The sequence below is a fragment of the Centropristis striata genome, chromosome 6 (assembly GCF_030273125.1).
Source record: "Centropristis striata isolate RG_2023a ecotype Rhode Island chromosome 6, C.striata_1.0, whole genome shotgun sequence".
In the NCBI taxonomy this organism is placed as follows: domain Eukaryota; kingdom Metazoa; phylum Chordata; class Actinopteri; order Perciformes; family Serranidae; genus Centropristis; species Centropristis striata.
Window position 1 is genome coordinate 5,722,862 of NC_081522.1, and position 18,463 is coordinate 5,741,324.

The following is an 18,463-nucleotide window of genomic DNA, read 5'->3' on the forward strand; positions in this document are numbered from 1 at the left end:
ACGATCAATAGTAGCCATGTCAGTATTTTATGTATATAATGTGTAATGTATGTATATTTATGTAGTATATAATTTCTTATTTGTATTTTATATCTTCGTAACTTATGTATCTTAAGCTGCTGTGATGACTTCTATCCTATCTAATTAGTGTACATTTATTTATTGTTGTTTTTGCTTTAACATCATATCATATATCATCAGATATAAATAAACGGCTCTGGAGGATCGTAAACCACGCCTCCTCTACGGAGAAATGAATGGCTGGTTTCCAGACTAAATCTCATTTGAGATTAGTCTGGTGTTAGCCAGGCTAGCTATCTCCTGCATGCCGCTACACAATTTTGTCTTTGAATGGGTTGTGATTTGAAAAAATATACTGTTGCTCCCATAGTCCCAAAAACAAGTTTGCATAATTTGGCGCAAAACAAGCACCCATAGCTGTTCCTTTTTCTTGTCTATACAGTTGGACTTGAAATAGGAAGACATTGTTTTTTAAAATCCATTCAGTGAGTTGCATAATAAAGTCACTAGGGGGCATAAGGTCATCAGGTCTTGACCCCAGATAGGGCTCTGTGTCGATGGTGGGGACAGAGTCAGGCGCCTCAAGCAGAGAGAGGCGCACTGGATTCATGTCCAATGATCCGTTTCACTCTGAAGAGTCAGCTTTTTCAAAACCAACATGGCTCAGTTCAAAATTTTGTTTCAAAACAAAACCTCTGCCACCAGCTTTCCTGGCCTCAATGAGGATCTTGACCTTTCATCCTTTCTGTGATAAAGACATTTTTGTGGTATAATGATTGGATTTTTTTGTTGTATAATGATTGGACTTCTTCCTTTGGGTTTCTATATTTGCTTTGTTATATTTGCATTTATATTTATATTGCTCTTCTGTTCTGTGTCATTACTTTTTAGGCCAGTTTTTGGTTTGTCGTTATGTTTTGTGGAGGGGAGATTTTCTATGTATATTAATGACCCCTGTTGATGCAATGAATCTGAGTCCTACTTTTCTAAATTACATTACATTACATTACATGTCATTTAGCAGACGCTTTTGTCCAAAGCGACTTACAATAAGTGCATTCAACCTGATGGTACTAGACATAGACCATAGCAAATGACATAGCAATGTTAGACTATGCAATTTATGAACATAGACATAAATAATGTGTCTGTAGTGGTGGAACAATAGCAGGAGCAGGCAGAGTTCTTACAGTCAGTGCTGTCAACACATCATGCAACACTAACATCTGAGGGAGTTATTTCTATATATTTATGCTGCAGCAGATGATTGTAAACCACAGGTCTGTATGCTCCCAGATGGTCAGTAAATAACTCAAAAATCCACCAGGGGGCGCTCACAGCCCAACTGTTGAGCCTCTATTGTCAGTCTCTGGTCTAGTTTCAATTTGATTGAAAAAAAAACTTAACATGAGCGCAGCCAGTGATACACTTTGAGTCTATTCTGAAAATGATTTTTGTCTAGAAATCATTCACTGGCCATGCTGAATATTTTGCCATAACGTCTGACAACAGAGCTGATGCCTGAACTGGTACCTGATAATCTCTAAATGATCTGTATACAGGTGTGCAGAGGAAATAAATCTGATAGTTTACCTTGGCAAAAAAACAAACAAATAAAAGACGAGACAATGTATTCAAAGACTATGAATTCCACAGAAACATACATATATTTCTAACTTGACTTAAACAGATTTTCATATATGGTCCACTCAAATATATGATATTGAAGATTCACTTAATTGTCATTTCAGTATTTTCAGACACACAAAGAAAAACAAAGTTTAGCTGACAAAGTTAATATGCCTGTATATTTAAGCCTGCATTTATCAAAAAGAATATGATTGGCAGGGTAGATTTTTATGGGTTCGTTTGTAGCAGATGAAACATAAACATTTTTTTTTTTACGGTTTATACACCCCATTTCTCCTGATTATAAGTTGGATTCACTGGAAAGTAAAGACAATATAGTTGTATTTAAAGTTAGATATCCAGCCTGTATTTAGCAACAAGGTCTATTTAGACTTTATTACAAAACATAATTCCCCTCCCTTCCAAAAATAACTCACAGCACATGATGGTGGCCTTCTTGTCTTTTTAGCAACAGCTACGTCTGCTTGTTGCACTGTGATATTCTCGTGGTTGGATGTAATTACACCATGAAAAACACTGTAATATTAGTGGGTATTAATGGAGCATGAGCATGTGAGGTCTTATAAAACCTCTAAGAGTAAACAGGAAAAGTTGCTTGTAACAAAGAAACGAAGGAGGTCATAAAATCCTTCTTAATAGTTTTATTTGTATGTTTATGCATTAAATTCATTTCATCTCACTTTTAAAGAATTCATGTGCTACAGATGATACGTTTCCATGTTAATATTTCTTTAAGTAAACATAAAAATGTCTCTTAAACTATGTATGTATAAAGGCAGATTTATTGCTAATTAAAACACTTTTTGGTTTTAAATGAGGCGCAAATCATAGCACATTTGATTTATTACTGCACTTGAGCAATAAAAGACCTAGAAAGATGTCAGAGAGAAGTGTGTGTGTGTGTGTGTGTTCTTGTATTTCCTACATAGTGAGGACCAGAACGCGTTCTTAACCAACAGAGTGAGGACATTTTCCGAAGTGAGGACATTTCGGCAGGTCCTCACTTCTTTAAAGGCTTTTTTGAGATTTCAGACTTTGTTTTAAGGGTTAAAGGTTACATGATAATGATAATTAACTGAAACTGTATTGCGTGGTTACAAAACTAACTAAAATTATAGTGAAATTGCCCTTCATTTTCGTCTTTGTCAACTTTTTTCATACATAATGAAGATGGATAAGGCAAAGGAAATAAAGGCAAAATTTACTGTGACCTCTTTTAATCTCCCACCCAACAAATACCCCATTACAAAAAAATAAAACTAATAAAAACTAAACTAAAACTAGCAAACTCACTCTAAAAACTCATTAAAACTAACTCAATTTGAAAACAAAAATTCACAAGAAAATTAAAACTAAAACTAGTGAAAAATCCAAAACTATTATAACCTTGCATGGGAATTCACTGTTCCAATGAGGGTCCTCACAAAGATAGAAGTACAAGAGTGTGTGTGTGTGTGTGTGTGTGTGTGTGTGTGTGTGTGTGTGTTCTTGTACTTCCTACATAGTGGGGACCGGAACACGTTTTTAACCAACAGAGTCAGGACATTTTTGCAAAGTGAGGACATTTCGGCCGGTCCTCACTTCCTTTTTTTGAAATTTCAGACTTTGTTTTAAGGGTTAAAGGTTACAGTTAGGTTCATGTTTAAAAAATGATATTAACCTAAAACTGTATTTTGTGGTTAGAAACTAACTAGAACTAACTAAAATTATAGTGAAAATGTCCTTCGTTTTCGTCTTTGTCAACTTTTTTCATACATAATGAAGATGGATAAGACAAAGGAAATAAAGGCAAAATTTACTGTGACCTCTATTAATCTCCCACCCAACAAATACCCCATTACAAAAAACTAAAACTAATAAAAACTAAACTAAAACTAAAGCATTAAAAAAAAGAATATTAAATTCTAATACTAACTGAATTTGAAAACAAAAATTCACAACAAAATTTAAATAGAAATGAATGAAAAATCCAATTTAACTATTCCAATGAGGGTCCTCACAAAGATAGAAGTACAAGAATGTGTGTGTGTGTGTGCGTGTGTGTGTGTGTGTGTGTGTGTGTGTGTGTGTGTGTGTGTGTGTGTGTGTGTGTGCGGAAATGAAGACAGGACAGTTGGCTGGGTGCAGTCTGCAGCTATTAAACACTGTTGTTGTTATCAGAATATGCAGTCTGACAGGTGGACGGGTCAGCCAACAAGCCCTGGTGATACATGGCCAACATAAGCTCCACCTGCACAGCTAACAAAATGATTATTGCTCTAATGGAGTTTGCTGGAACTTCAATTCTGTTCAAAAGACATTATGATTTCATGCTAAAAAAATAAACATTGTATGCAAACATACTGACAGAAGAAGTTTGGCACTATATATCTGATTTGTAATCTAATTTCGAACCTCTGAAAGACAGAAAAACTTGGGTTAAACTGCAGAACTCACAGATAATCAGTTTATTAAAAAGGAAACCTACGTCATCTTGATACTGTTGTGTCTTGCTGCAGGAGATTAATAGGGAAGGGACTGGTCTGAAAATGTGCCCACTGTCATTTGTTATTTTGTCCATAACAATTTTCTATATGCTGTACCTATACTGTTTTGTTTTTTTACTCCTCTTTTTTGTCATGTCTGAGCAGTTCTGTGTGTTTTGGGTTCTGAAAAATCAGAATCTGAAAAGTTCTGAAAAAAAAAAAAGAAACCTACAGTCGATCATTTTCCGTGGAGGATATAACTGGAACCTTATCCATTTGAAATGTATGCATAGGTCATTATTCTTTTTTACACAGAAAGATATACCCTTCTGTATGTCTGAATTGCCGAAAATGTTATTGTGCTTCTATTGGTGGCTAAAAAGTCCTCACTCATATGGTAAAAGACAGTGATAACCTCCCAGTGGACTGCAGTGAAGTCCCTTGGTGAGCACATTACTGCAGCTGTGTTCAGCTCAAAAAGCTAAAAGCCAAAGTTCAAACAGGGAGCAGGAACTACATGCAGTGGCGGTTCTAGACCGGTTTTACTGTGGGGGCCAAGCAGGGGCCAGTGCTTAATCAGAGGGGCGCATTAAAAAATGGCAAAGGTGATATTTAAGCATTCAAACCCTTATTTTAGCTTATTTAAAAATCTCATTTAAGTATATTTGGAAGATACAAATACACTGATTGAAACAATGAGACTTACCAACAATAACAACTATTTTTGTATGACAATGACATTTCTCATTTTTGTGCATATTTACTTTTTTAAAATTTTGAAAGTGCAGTACAATGAGAATGATCTTTTCTTTGTATACACACGCTTTTATTGCACAATTAAACTATTCTACAATGTACACATTTTGGGTTCCTTTTGTGTACAATGAGATATTGTTTGAACAAAAAATAGGTGAGAATTGTTCTGCTGTTCATCGTTATAAATCGATCATTTTATTATTAATTTGACACAGGGGCCACAGCAGGGGCCAAGGGCTTCTTCACAGGGGCAGTGGCCCCTGGAGGCCCCTGTGTAGAACAAGGTTATAATAGTTTTGGATTTTTCATTAGTTTTAGTTTTAATTTCGTTGTGAATTTTTGTTTTCAAATTCAGTTAGTTTTAATTAGTTTTTAGAGTGAGCTTTTTAGTTTTAGTTCAGTTCTTATTTTTTGAAAATGCTTAGTTTTAGTTTAGTTTTTATTAGTTTTAGTGTTAGTTTTAGTTTTTTTAAAAGGGCTATATGTTGGGTGCCAGATTCAAAGAGGTCATAACATTTTTTGCCTTTATTTCCTTTGGTTTATCCATATTAGCCCCAATAAGGTTATTAACTCTTACAGTTCCAGGTGATTTGAATTTTGGTTGGAGTGTAGACATCCCAGTCTCTGTAAACATATTCACCATGTGTTGCATGTTCAAATAGAAACACTGAATTATGAATGGAAAAAGTTGACAAAAAAACGAAAACTAAGGACATTTTCACTATAATTTCAGTTAGTTTTAGTTAGTTTTGTAACCACAAAAAACAGTTTCAGTTAGTTATCGTTTTTTTTAAAACTCTAGTTTTTATTTTTATTTCAGTTAACGAAAATGTTTTTTTAATTCTAGTTTTCGTTATTTCGTTAGTTTTCGTTAACTATAATAACCTTGGTGTAGAACCGCCACTGACTACATGCAATCACTAGTCACATGATTTAACGTTATGTTCCTCCATTCTGAGAAGTAATTTCCCAACCTTGAGCAGGCTTGGAAACTATTCAACTAGATTTATTGTTGTGCGCTTAAGACAGCACACCAAAAAAATGCACATGGATTTGGTTTGTCCTGTACTCAATTGAAATGTGTCACTCTTTTCCAGAGAAAGAAAAGGACGGAATAATCCTTAAGAACTATTGACCTCTATAGCTGTTTGTTCGTGTGTAAATATTGATTTTCAAGCTAAACCTTCGAAAGCCCGGACATAACATCTAAACAGTGTGAAAACACAGCTTAATACTTCCGATGGTCAGCTTGATGCCAAACATATTTTAATACTGATAAGTGGTGATAACATGATACCGGAGTTGATCAGAATGCAGCTCAAGATAAAAACATTTCAACACACCAGAAACACAAATCCAAACCATCAGGTCAGAATCCGGTTTCTTTGTTCTTGAGTTTCAGGGTTCGACCGCAGATCTCTGACATAACATACGCCTGATGGAATTCATATTTTCTTTTGAAAAGCACAGATTATCTGTTACTAACCTGCATACTTTCAGAGGAAGTAAACTTTATTCCAAGTGTATCAGCGTGCAGTCCAGTTTATGACAGAAAAATCCCATATTATAGACAGTTTTTTAATGATGCAGTAACCCAGTTTTGAGCCACACAGACTATAATATTTCAACATTAACGGGACCGATTGCCATGAAATTTTTGGTTCCAAAAGACAATGGGTAGTAGAATTAGATGTAAAACTTTCTGAGGTCTTATCACAATATTCATTAGATACTAGAGCCCAACAGATGTATCAGTTGACAGATTTTGGCCTATCAAAGGCCGACATGAGCCAATATGAGATTTTTTACATAATACATAATGTAGAAAATGTAGTTTGGAGTGATTTAGAAATTGCGTTAGCCATTCATTTTCTTTTCTTTTCTTTTAAATAGTCAGCGATTGACTGCAATAGAACTGTAATTATGTTTATTCAGCTATTTATTTACTCCCTATTAATTCTTTATTTTCTCAGTTATCATTCATATAATTTGCTGACAATGCAGAAGTAGCTATCTTGGTACCTTTGCAGAGTGGTGAAAAATTGGTGCACAATGAGTGAATATTTACCCTCTAAAATCAGTATCGGCATCGTCTTTAAAAAACCCATATTGGCCGGGCTCTATACGACACCCATCCTCAATTTGTTTAAAAGTTAAAGTAACATAATTTCAGATTGTTCATAGACTGCATTGGCCCAGGTGAAAAGCGTGCTGCTATTGCTAGAATAATATGAATAAAAAGCCATTGAACACAGTGCATTACTTTTGGACAGTAAAATTTATTAATTCCAGACTTAAATTAAATCTAAATGTTCCCTACACAAACAAAATGATTTCTAGGTAGCATCCAACACACTGATGAGTTTCATTTACACCTCAACAATCAACAGTCAACCCATTAACACTCTGCAGAACTGATCAGTGTGAGCAATGGTCCGCAGCCTTTAAGTTTTATTTACAGTAAAACATAAAGAAAATTGGTTCATAGAGTTAACTCCCATAGGGAATATACAGAGTTTATCCTGATATGTGTCATATATACTTTAAATGCCCTTTTTATGCACTGTTTTTCCTTTTTCTTCTTCTTGTTCTCCTTGTCCTATACTTATTCCATTTAGGTCAAAAAAGAAATGTTGGTATGAAAATACACTACCGGTCAAAAGTTTTAGAACACCCCAATTTTTCCATTTTTTATTGAAATTCAAGCCGTTCAAGTCAAATGAACAGCTTGAAAGGGTACAAAGGTAAGTGGTGAACTGCCAGAGGTAAATAAAAAAAGGTAAGCTGAACCAAAACTGAAAGATAATGTACATTTCAGAATTATACAAGTAGGCCTTTTTTTCAGGGAACAAGAAATGGGTTAACAACTTAACTCTATGGAGTCTTGGGCTATTTTGTCCATTTTTGAATTCTTTTCATGTCTTTGTAAGTCATTTTGTGTCTTTTGGTGTCTTTTTTTTGTCATTTTGTGTCTTTTTTTTGGTCATTTTGTGTCTTTTTTTAGTCCTTTAGTTCAACGTAAAATGTGATTTTGAATCTTTTTTTATTTTCAAAACACTATCATGCTCAATAAAGAATTTTAAATGTTGCAAATGTGCATTCATTTCAGAGTACACTGAGACATTGAACTGCATAATTTTCAATTAAATTCTGGAAAAGTTGGTGTGTTCTAAAACTTTTGACCAGTAGTGTATGTAGAAAGAAGGGAGAGTTATTAGTTTTGTGGGTGTCACATCAGCACCAAACAGCTTTTTACAGCTTATTCAACCTATTCTTTTGTTGTTTTTGTTGTTCTGGCTGCCTCTGTCCTTGACAGTAGAGCCAAACTACTGTTATCAAGTAAAGCCCAAAATAGGCGAGAAAATCACAACAGTAGGCGACAACTAAAAACACCACTAACAAGGTGCCGTATAACAGTGTTTTTAAGATATTGCTGCAGGAAAAAGTCTCTCTCCACCATGAAACACTTGTGTTGGTGCTTTCCTTTCCTGGCAGAGCTGCAGCTGTGGGTTGGAAGTCTGCTGTGTCGTCGTCCTCGTGTTTATCCTGAAGGCGGCTGAGGTGTTCCTCATCCAGAGACTCGCTGATGGACGGCATGGGTGTGGACAGCAGCTTGCTTCTGCTCACAGAGGGCCTTTTGCCCACACTGAAACCTGCATCTTTGCTCCTGTCTTTCTGGGCCTGCTCACCCACGTGAACGGCCCTCAGACAGTGCATGTACAGCTCCACCTCGTCGTCTGAGTCCGACTCTGCCGAGGCGCTGTCGTGGCTTGCTTGGTTGCTCTCAGGTTCATCGGTAAAAAGGCACAAACCTCCGTCTTCTGTGACGGATTCGCTCTCATCTACAGCTGCTGAGAGGTCATGTGTGACATCCTCGTTGTGAAGATACATTTCAGCTGGGGTGTGAACATTTTCTATGTCAGTTACTCTCTTCTCCTGCACATTGTTCACCGGAGCACATGAATCATCCTCGTTTTGTGTAATATCTAACCTCGGTTCATTTTCCCTGTCTTCTATTGGCGTGCTCTCTGACTCTACTGTTTCCTTGTAATCTGGATTCTCCTCTTCTCCGTTTCCCTCCCTCGCTTCTACCTGATTCTCCAACTCCCACACATCTGCTTCATTGTCATCTAACCAGTCGATTTCCATTTCTTCCTCCCACTCTATCTCCTCTTCATGTTGGACATTTGTCTCCCAAATACTGCCCTCTTGTATCTCTGAAAAGAGTTTCTCTTCCTCACTGTCCTCTTGTTCCTCTCTTTTCTCTTCTTCCTCTCCATCTGTCTTTGTGGCTTGAACATTTGTTAATTCTTCCTCAAGGTCTTCCCTGTCTTTTCCAGCCCCAAATTCCTCCTCTCCAGTCCTCAGCTTGCACTCTAAAACATCTGCATCTTCAGCCTTGTTTTCTTTCTCTCTTGCAGCTGTGATGTCCTCCAGCATTTCCACCTCTTGTTTCTCTCCTTCTGTCTCTGTTGTTTCCCTATTTTCTGCTGCTGTTTCGCTCTCTGCGTCCTCAAACTTCCCGTGGTCTTTCTCCACCATTAATGCCTCACATTTTTCTTCATCTGTCAATATGTTTTTCTCCTCTTCCTCAACCATCATTTCCCAGTTTAGCTCAGCGATGCCTGCAGAATAAAAATCCTCCTGTTTTGCGTCAGCAGCTTCCATTTCATGATGCTCTATTTTTTGTGTGTCTTCATTTCTGAGCTCCACAAACTCGTCCTCATGCATGTGATTGCTTATTGTTTCTTGTGTCGTTGACTCAGGTACATCACTGATTTCCTTAATTTCAGCTGAGTGTTTATGGGAGTTGTTTACCCCTTTATTTCCTTCTTCCACAGTATTAGTTTCAGGAGATATCTGAGGCGTTGTGACATCCTTTTCCTCCTCAATTTCAAAACAAGAAATGTAGCTATTCTCAGTTTCTTTCATGGCTGAATTATTGATGTAGTTAGTAGCTTCGAATAGTTCACCCTCCTCTGAAATGGCATTGGTGGTTGACAGAGTTACTGTTTTGCCAACATCTTTATCATTTGCTCCACTAATACTGATGGGGTTTGTCTCCTCACTAATGCACCCTGATGCACTCTGAGAAAGCTGAAGTGGCTTAAATAAGGTCTCTAGACTTGTTGTTAGCTCTTGTGCTTTACTTTCTGCAGGTGTTTCATCTAGATTAAGTTGTATACATGCATCCTCTTTCAGTGGGATGTCATGGGTTAGATTGCCTTCCTGTTCTTCTCCCTCAGTGGGTAATTGTGGGTTCAACAAATCTGTATTCAAAATGTTTACAGCCTGTTGAATGCCTGTTGTGTCTCCTGAAATTGATTTTGGAACCTCTGATGTGTTTGTGCATCTCTGTTCTGCAGATATAATATCATCTTGATCCTGCAGAATTTCTGTATGATCCAGGATGTCATTTGGTGTCAAACTTGTTTCTTCTTCGTCTTTTTCCACGGGAGGATTATTCACTGTGGCATCTAAGCATTCTTGGTTTGATTTTTGAGTTTTATTCAAATTTTCCTGAACGCTGTCATCTTCATCTTGAGCCTCTGTTGGATCAGCGCAAGTAGTCTCTCTTCTTTCAGTATGAGGGTAACTTTGAGCTCGCTCTGGATTTCCCAAACCTCCTGCGCTCTGACTTTCAGTCCCCACTCTGCCAGACACCTGGTGATACAGCGGAGCCACCACAGTTCCAAAAGTGAAGCTGCTGCTCTGGCTAACAAGGCTTTCACTGCTCACTGCAGAAATAACGCTGTCAGCTGGTTCATCTGCTCTGTTGCATTGCTCAGCTTCTGAGACAGACTTGTTGATATTTTGGCATTGTGCAGGATCATCATTCGAGGGGTTGTCTAGAATACCTGTGACACTCTCACTTCCTGTTAATGTGATCGAGTCAGCCACGTCGTTGCTTTCAGATTTCTCGGATGTGAAGTTGCGTGCCGGTTGAACATCAAACACAGGTTCACTGCATGTTTCCAGAGATTTCCCCTCAGGAGATGATCGCACATCACAGTGCTTTCTCACTGAGGCTTCTTCTTGAGCTTCCTGTTTTGCATCTGGAGGTGATTCATCTCTTTCAGAGTCGTCCACTCCTCCGTTTCTCTGAGAAAAGTAGTCCCTCACCCGAGCCACCCGTGCAGCCTTCCTACGACTTCTCCGGCTGCAGTTCGCTTTGCTCTTGATCTATCCATCAACAACAGGGGGAGATTAATTTCAGTTTGCTCACACAGAAGTTATGCTGTCTAAAGAAAAGGGAGTGGGGTGACATTTAAAGTTGCACTCACAGTTACATGCTCAGATTACACAATATCATAAACTGCATCTTTTTTAAATGAAATAGAAATGATTGAAACAGTAATAAAATAGTGTGCAAGATCAAATATGAGACACGGAGGAAGCACAAGCTGCATGCACAGAGTGTACTTTAGCTGCACAGTACATTATGTCTCTCTGGTGCTACTCAAGTCCCGGTCATGTGATAGTCTCTCAGAAAGTGCACCAGGGGTCGTGTTAACTTTTCTGTTCATCCTGTACCTCACAGGCATGCACACTGCCTTTAAGCTCCCTTTTTATAGCCAATAATGCAACAAACTGTCAAATCAAGTTTGGAAATAAGAGCTTGTTTTAACAATCAGAAATAATTTGCTGTGTCTGATGGGTGATTTAGGATTTCAGAAGAATTAGATAGCCTTAGTTACTTTAATTTATGCATAGAAAGTATTCTGCCAACTTAATCTGCAAATACACTTGAGCACACATTATTTAAAATGTACCTTTAAAGTTTGGATATTTGGCTAGAAAGTCTGAAGACAAACCATAAAATGGATTAATAAACTGGACTTTTGTGCTAAAACAATAGAATACAAAAGGAAAGAAAAGCAAACACAAGCACATACAATCTTTTTTTTATTATTTTTTTATTATTATTATTATTATTTATTATTATTATTTATTTATTTATTTTTTATTTATTTACTTTTTTATTTTTTATTTTATTTTTTATTTATTTATTTTTTCTTCCTGTCTGTTTTTGGTGTCCGTCTCGGTTGTTTGTAAGTGTCTGTATTATATGTTGAAAAATTAAAAATTAAATAAATACTTTAATAAAAAAAAAAAAGAAAAAAAAAAAGCACATACAATCTTGTTTTTGTGTTTGTTTATTTTTACTCACCAGTAATTTCTGTCGTTCTTCCTCTGATGCTTCTGACTGGCCACCGGAGATTTGCTTGGCTTTCATTATGTCTGCTTCCTCTTCATGTTTTACCACATCTGGAGAAAAGACACATTTAAATCTATATTGAGGCTTGCTGTTATTGAAATTCCACAAATATCTTCACAATCAGCAAAATAAGTATTCACCTGTTGAAATGTTTTCTTGAGATGTAGCTTCCGTTGCAGAAAAGTCTTCAACAGCGGAGAAGTTCTGACTGTGAATCAATAAAATTGTGACCAGTGAGACTTAAATATGATTATCACCAGTCCACAGACAACAATGTTGAGACCCTTTAGATTAAAAAATAGTTGAAATAATTTTGCTGATGGTGTTTATCAGTGCCATATGTGATAATCCATATTGGATTTTTAAAATATTTAGCTATTTTCCCATTCATTAATAGCATGGATCGTTTGCATAACGTCTGCACCATAACACTTATTCATTCAGCAATAATATCAGAGTTTTCCCTACAATTATAACACTTAAAATGCAGCACCTAACAAAGCTGAATGAAGGTAAAATCATTGTGGAAGCATCAGAATGACCTAAATTACTTTTTCCAGACCTAATGTTGTTTTGTCTTTAAGCTTTTTTGGGGTTTTGTTTATTTATTTATCTTGCTTTTCCACATCTTTGTACATAGATGTGTTAATAATACTGGTCCCGAATTACGTTTAACTGCATGTTTTTAATTTAAAAAATAAAGATTTTCTTGGGGGAAACGTGCTGCCAAATAAGTGCATCTTAATCTTGCACAAACCTAGAAAAAATACTGAATAAAGAACACCTGTCCACAGATCCGCTTAAAACCTAAAAAATACAGATCTCATATAGTCGACACCTAAATAAACCTGACTTGCTTGTTTTTCCCTTTGCACTTACAAGCAGAATTCAATGTAATTTGACCCATTTCCCCCAACTCTCAATACAATAATTATCACAACAATTACAATTTTTGTGGGTTTAACAGAAGCCAATATTTTTTAATTGTTTGTGAGAAATTGGCCAGTCTTAATCACGAGTGACCATGTATGATTGATGTAATTAAATATACTGAATTCTGTCTAAAACATCATCAGTGCTGATATTCAAAAAGCCCTAAGAGTGAAACACTTTATTTTCTCACCAGACAGTCTTAAGGCAGCTTTTTTTAAACACATTTTCCTTCTGTGGTTTCTCTCTCCTCTCTTTTATTCTCTGGTGACAGGAGAGAACGTAGTTTCTGTTGTTATTGTTGGCCCAGAATGTCCCCACCGGTGTCTCGTAACGCAGACAAAAGTCAACTCTGGCCCCCTGCTCCCCGAACGGGGGCACTAGGGTGAGCTTAAACGAGAAAAGGTCCATGAGACTGTCACTGGAACCGGGCATGTACTCTGCCAGGAGGTCAAAGTGGCTGGACCAGGCGTCCAAAGTGGTTCGGATGTATACCGCTTTATTGAAGGAGACGTTGAGGACACGGATCACTCCTCTCAGCACTGTGGTCCCTGGAAGTAACTCCACGGCCTCCAACTCCACTTTCTGCTCCCGGACTCTGACCAACAGCTCCTCAGTAGGCACTGGAAGGGAGAAAGTGAGAGGAGACAGGAAGTATTCCTCTTCATCTTTACCTTCGCCCTCAGAAAATTCACATCCCGGCAGCTTGGGTATATCCCAAGTGTCAAACTTCTTCACTTGCACTAAACTGAGGCCCTTGGCGTCTGCAAAGGACACTCTCCTGGAGCCAGACAGGGGCGGCTCGGGCTCCGAGTCGTCATCGCTGTCAGAGCTCCTTCTCCGTGGGAGAGGAGAAGATTTGGGCCTGATGCCGATCACCACCTCGCAGTCATCGTCGTCCGGGTCTGAGGAGCTGAGGCCCGGCACTCCTAAGAGGCTCCAGGCCCCGGAAGGTCTCAGTTGTCCCACGAACTCCATGGGGCTCTCTGTAGGAGAGTCAGCGGGAAGTGAGCTGCAGCGCTTCTGCCTCTGGCAACTGACATTCAACATGCTCTGACTTAACAGTTGGAGTCGAGTTACAGATGACATTGTTGCAAGGGCCAACACTATAAATAGGCCAGAAGGGACTTAAACTATGTACAGTAGTCAAAGCTCAGGAGGAGAATATATCAGAGCGGTTGTATATGGACTGAAAATTATTTTATTTCCTTGCAGCAAAACTTCTCCAACACCTAAAAGTTTTGTGAACTTTATTCTTATGTAACTTCATTGATTTCTCCCTGGAGAGTTGTAATGCTATTTGGAAAACAAGCATGAGATTAACCACGCACGCAGCGATTGGTTTTTTGTTGCTTTTGGCTGAAAAATGGTCACATGAGGCCTAAAATGGAACTTTGCATACTGTTTATTCTAAGGGTGGGAAATTAATCTCTATTATATCAATATCCTCATGAGATTAGATATTATTTTAGATTTTCGGTATCCTAATATGACAATGTTACCTTTTCTGGGTTTTAATGGCTGCATCACAGTACAGGGAGGTGATTTTAAGACATAATAGACTGTTTTAGCTGTGCCATTATTTGTCTATACCAGTGGTGGAATGTAACTAAGTATATTTACTCAAGTACTGTGCTGACAGCTTTAGTTACGTTTCAGGTTGAGATTTAACATGAAAAACATGATAAATTTAAAGTGATTACACATGTTTTAATTATTTTTATTAAACCTCATAAAAGTATATAAAGTAGTCAAAATGAGCCCCATCTTTACCAAAAAAGTGCATCAATACAAATAATCTAATACAATATTTTGAATATATAAAACAATCTGAGTGGGGCTGTTCTGTATAACAAGTACTTTTACTTTTGGTACTATTAGTACATTTTGATGCTGATACGTTGCTACTTTTACTTGGGTGAGTTCTGAATGCAGGACTGTTATTTGTAGTGGAGTAATTTCACAGTGTGGTAGTAATGCTTTTACTGAAGTAAGGGATCTGTATACTTCTTTCTTTACTCACCTCATAATATCCACATATCTTAGGCTATTAATCAAAAATTGTATCTCAATATTTTACCAATAGCACCTATAGTCAACCCTATTATTGACAGAATATCAATATTGAGCTATTAGGTAAAAAAAAATGTAAATATTTATTTTCTGCATGTTGGCCAGCCCAGTTTAGGCCTCCAAAATAATTTCCACTGACCAGGCGCTGACTCTCTGATGGTGCAATAACTTCCACATGAGCTCATTCTTTTATGTGCTTATCCCCAAATCAGTATTCATTCTATCGTGTTTGTACTATTTCCTGTGTTTATCTTGCAACTGTGACAAAGTGGCATGTCCAGCCAAAGCGGTTCGTCCTTAATCTTACCGAGCAAATAAAAAACATATTTTAACAGTGAGTAAGAGAGTAAGAGAGTAAGAGAGTAAGAGTGTAAGAGTGTAAGAGTGTAAGAGTGCGAACCTCCCCCCGTATTTGGTATGAACAGTATAAAAGCATGTAAAAGCTGTCTGGGAGATTACGTCCAACAGGAAAGAAGCAAACTGTCAAGAGGCTGATCTGATATGAACAGGACACTTCAAATTTCCTGCCAGGGCTACTACTTAAAAATAAACAATGAACACAGAGAAAGGAAAACAACATCTCACAGATTCTTCATACATGAAAGAAGAAGAAGCAGGATGTGACTTTCTAAATGCAGCAGAGAGCAGCAGAGAAATGATTGCACAGGGAACGGCTGCAACAACAGCAGATGCAGCTCATCCACCAGACAATATGATGAGCTCCTCAGACAATCCCTCCTCTGAGGACACCCCGCTCTTCTCAAAGCCTCCACTCTCCTACATTGCCTTGATTGCAAAAGTCCTCCTGTCCTCCCCGTCACAGAAACTCAACCTGGCGTCCATCTACAGAGCGATGGAGGAGCGGTTTCCCTACCTCAGGAGCCGGGGTCCAGGCTGGAGGAACAGCGTCCGGCACAACTTGTCCGTGAACGACTGCTTTGTGAAGGTGAGCCGCTGCGAGGACGGGCGGGGACACTACTGGGGGGTCCACCAAGCTCACCTGAGAGACTTCCAGCAGGGGAACTTCGGGCAGTACAGAAAGGCCAAGGGAAGGAGGAAAAGGGAGAAAGAGAGGTGTGATAAAGTGGCAGGATGTCTGGCTTGGATGGAGACCAGCTGCTTCCTGGGAAGCCTCTATGAGAGCAGAACTTTATGTTGTGTGGAGCCACAATGCCCTCTGCAGGAACCAAGGAGATATCAGATGGACTGGACCCAGCCACGCTACCAGCCCTGGGTACAACCCCCCAGCTGCTTGAGACACTACTATCCTCCAGAGATACTGCTTGACTCATACTGCAGGGCAGCAGCTGGGAGAGGTCATGCCACTCAACGTGTAAACTCCAGACTGAGTGACCCTGCACTTAAAGGCATGAAAGCGTCATATGACAGCCGGTTCATGACACGACCAGTGCAAGAGCTCCGATTTCCTGCCTGCTGTATGTCCCCAGTTGTCAAAGAGCTCATAAAACCTTCACCTTACAAAATAAACTTTTAACTTCATCTCAGAAAGCCTTAACCCTCTGGAGTCTCCAAAATCGCCAAATCACGACTTCTTCATCACATCCAGACTAGAAAACAAAGCAGCGTGGAGCCCTACTGTCAATTTACCTCTAAAGTTCTGGCTGTAAACTCCACGAGGCCAGTTTCAGTTTGATGATGATATACCAAGTAAAACTGGAGACAAGGTCAGATATATTTAATTAAGAATAAAATATATAAGAACTGGATGTAACCCTCTTATGTTATATTTGAAACCTGTTGACATTTGCAACATTTAAAATTCTTTATTGAGCATGATAGTGTTTTGAAAGTTTAAAAAAAGATTAAAAATCACATTTTATGTTGGACTAAAGGACTATAATAGACACAAAATGACCAAAAAAAGACACAAAATGACAAAAAAAAGACAAAAAAAACACAAAAAGACTAAAGAAAGACACAAAATGACTAAAAAAAGACACAAAATGACACAAATGACCAAAAGACACGAAAAGACATGAAAAGGATTCAAAAATGGACAAAATAGCCCATAGACTCCATAGAGGTAAAGCAGTTTAAGTAGAATAAAGTGGAAACTAAATGGAAATGGGATATTTTTCTCCCCTTTTACATTACTCTTCTACTTCCAGTAAAAGCTGGAGGGCAGGTAAATACTAATCCAGTAGGTGGCAGAAAGTTACCTTTGTAACAGTGTCTATAATTCAATCATTAACTGCTCTGTCCTGATTAAGACATGCTTTTATATCAATGTGATATAACATTTACATGCTGTTAATCTTTAATATTACATTATTTTGTATAGATTCATAGCTATGCCATGTTTTTTCTTATGCAATGGAAAGAGAGATACACTTAACATTGTGTGTGTGCAGAAATATAAAGTAATGAATTCTTTGTTCTTTACCTTGATGTGCCTCTTGTCTCACCAAAGTATAATTACTCCTGATGCTATGGCAGCCTGGCCTTTGGTCCTCATTACCTTCCTTCATCATGTTCCTGCAGTCTGTAAAACATATTTTGCAATAAAGAGGTTGACAATCAAAGTAGCTGCTGGAAGAGTGTAAAAAAGAAAGTGGTAAAGAAAAAGAAAGAAGTTAAAGTCATGACGACATGACTGTGCAGTCATGTCGTCATGACTCATCTCAGGAGTTATTTGTCATTGTCGCAGTGTTGAAGCTTTTACACTCTGGGGCAAACTGCATTTATCAACAGCTAAAATTAAAACACTTTTATTTGTTTTTTTAACAGATGCACTGATAAGTTATTCAAATAAAAGTGCCGACACTACTGTAAATAGCTCTTTGATAACAGTTTGACAGTTGTGTAGCTGCAGACTTCTTTTTGTTGTTGATACTGCATATCTAAATAAAGTCACAGACAAATATACTTGTCCTTTCTCAAAGCGAACCATTTTTGTTTTAATCATGAAAGACAATAAATTATGCTTGTTTTGAGCCGTTTTGTTATTTATTTTTTTGATCGATTGTGCATGTCTATGAATATCAACAGAGAATAGAAATACCTGCAAAAATGGATTTTAGGTGACAAGAAAGACCAGCATGTTTTATCTATATATTATGTTGCAATATGCATGGTGTTTTTTATTATATATTATGCAGTGCAGATGTGAGGGTTATTGATTAATGCAAAGAAGACTTTTTTTTTTCACCATCACTACAAATGTGGAGACACTCACCAGGTAAGCACTGTGACTTTTTTTCCTAAAATAAAAATGATGTATAACAAAATCTGATTTTCCTGTTTGTCACATAATCATCTGCTATCATCCCTGTCTAATTCAGCAGCCGACATGTGACTCCTCCCCCTCAGGTAGACACACAACTCCATC

The 18,463-nt window shown here is 37.8% G+C and overlaps 1 protein-coding gene across 1 annotated transcript; it reads right to left on the minus strand.

Moving 5' to 3' along the window:
- Positions 1-7,158: 7,158 nt before the first annotated feature.
- Positions 7,159-14,130, minus strand: ppp1r3ab (protein phosphatase 1, regulatory subunit 3Ab). The gene is made up of 4 exons (XM_059334823.1): positions 13,235-14,130; positions 12,252-12,319; positions 12,064-12,161; positions 7,159-11,075 (listed from the first exon to the last, which is right to left on the minus strand). The coding sequence occupies exons 1-4, from the start codon at positions 14,128-14,130 to the stop codon at positions 8,145-8,147; spliced, it is 3,993 nt and encodes a 1,330-aa protein (XP_059190806.1). The 3' UTR covers positions 7,159-8,144.
- Positions 14,131-18,463: the final 4,333 nt, after the last annotated feature.

Bases quoted from the DNA above. Each gene is read 5' to 3' on its own strand.
- ppp1r3ab (XM_059334823.1), bottom strand. From the start codon at position 14,130: ATGTCATCTGTAACTCGACTCCAACTGTTAAGTCAGAGCATGTTGAAT. The intron at 12,320-13,234 runs GTGAGAAAATAA...ATTGATTCACAG, and splicing joins AGCTGCCTTAAGACTGTCTG to TCAGAACTTCTCCGCTGTTG. The intron at 12,162-12,251 runs GTGAATACTTAT...TCTTTTCTCCAG, and splicing joins TCAAGAAAACATTTCAACAG to ATGTGGTAAAACATGAAGAG.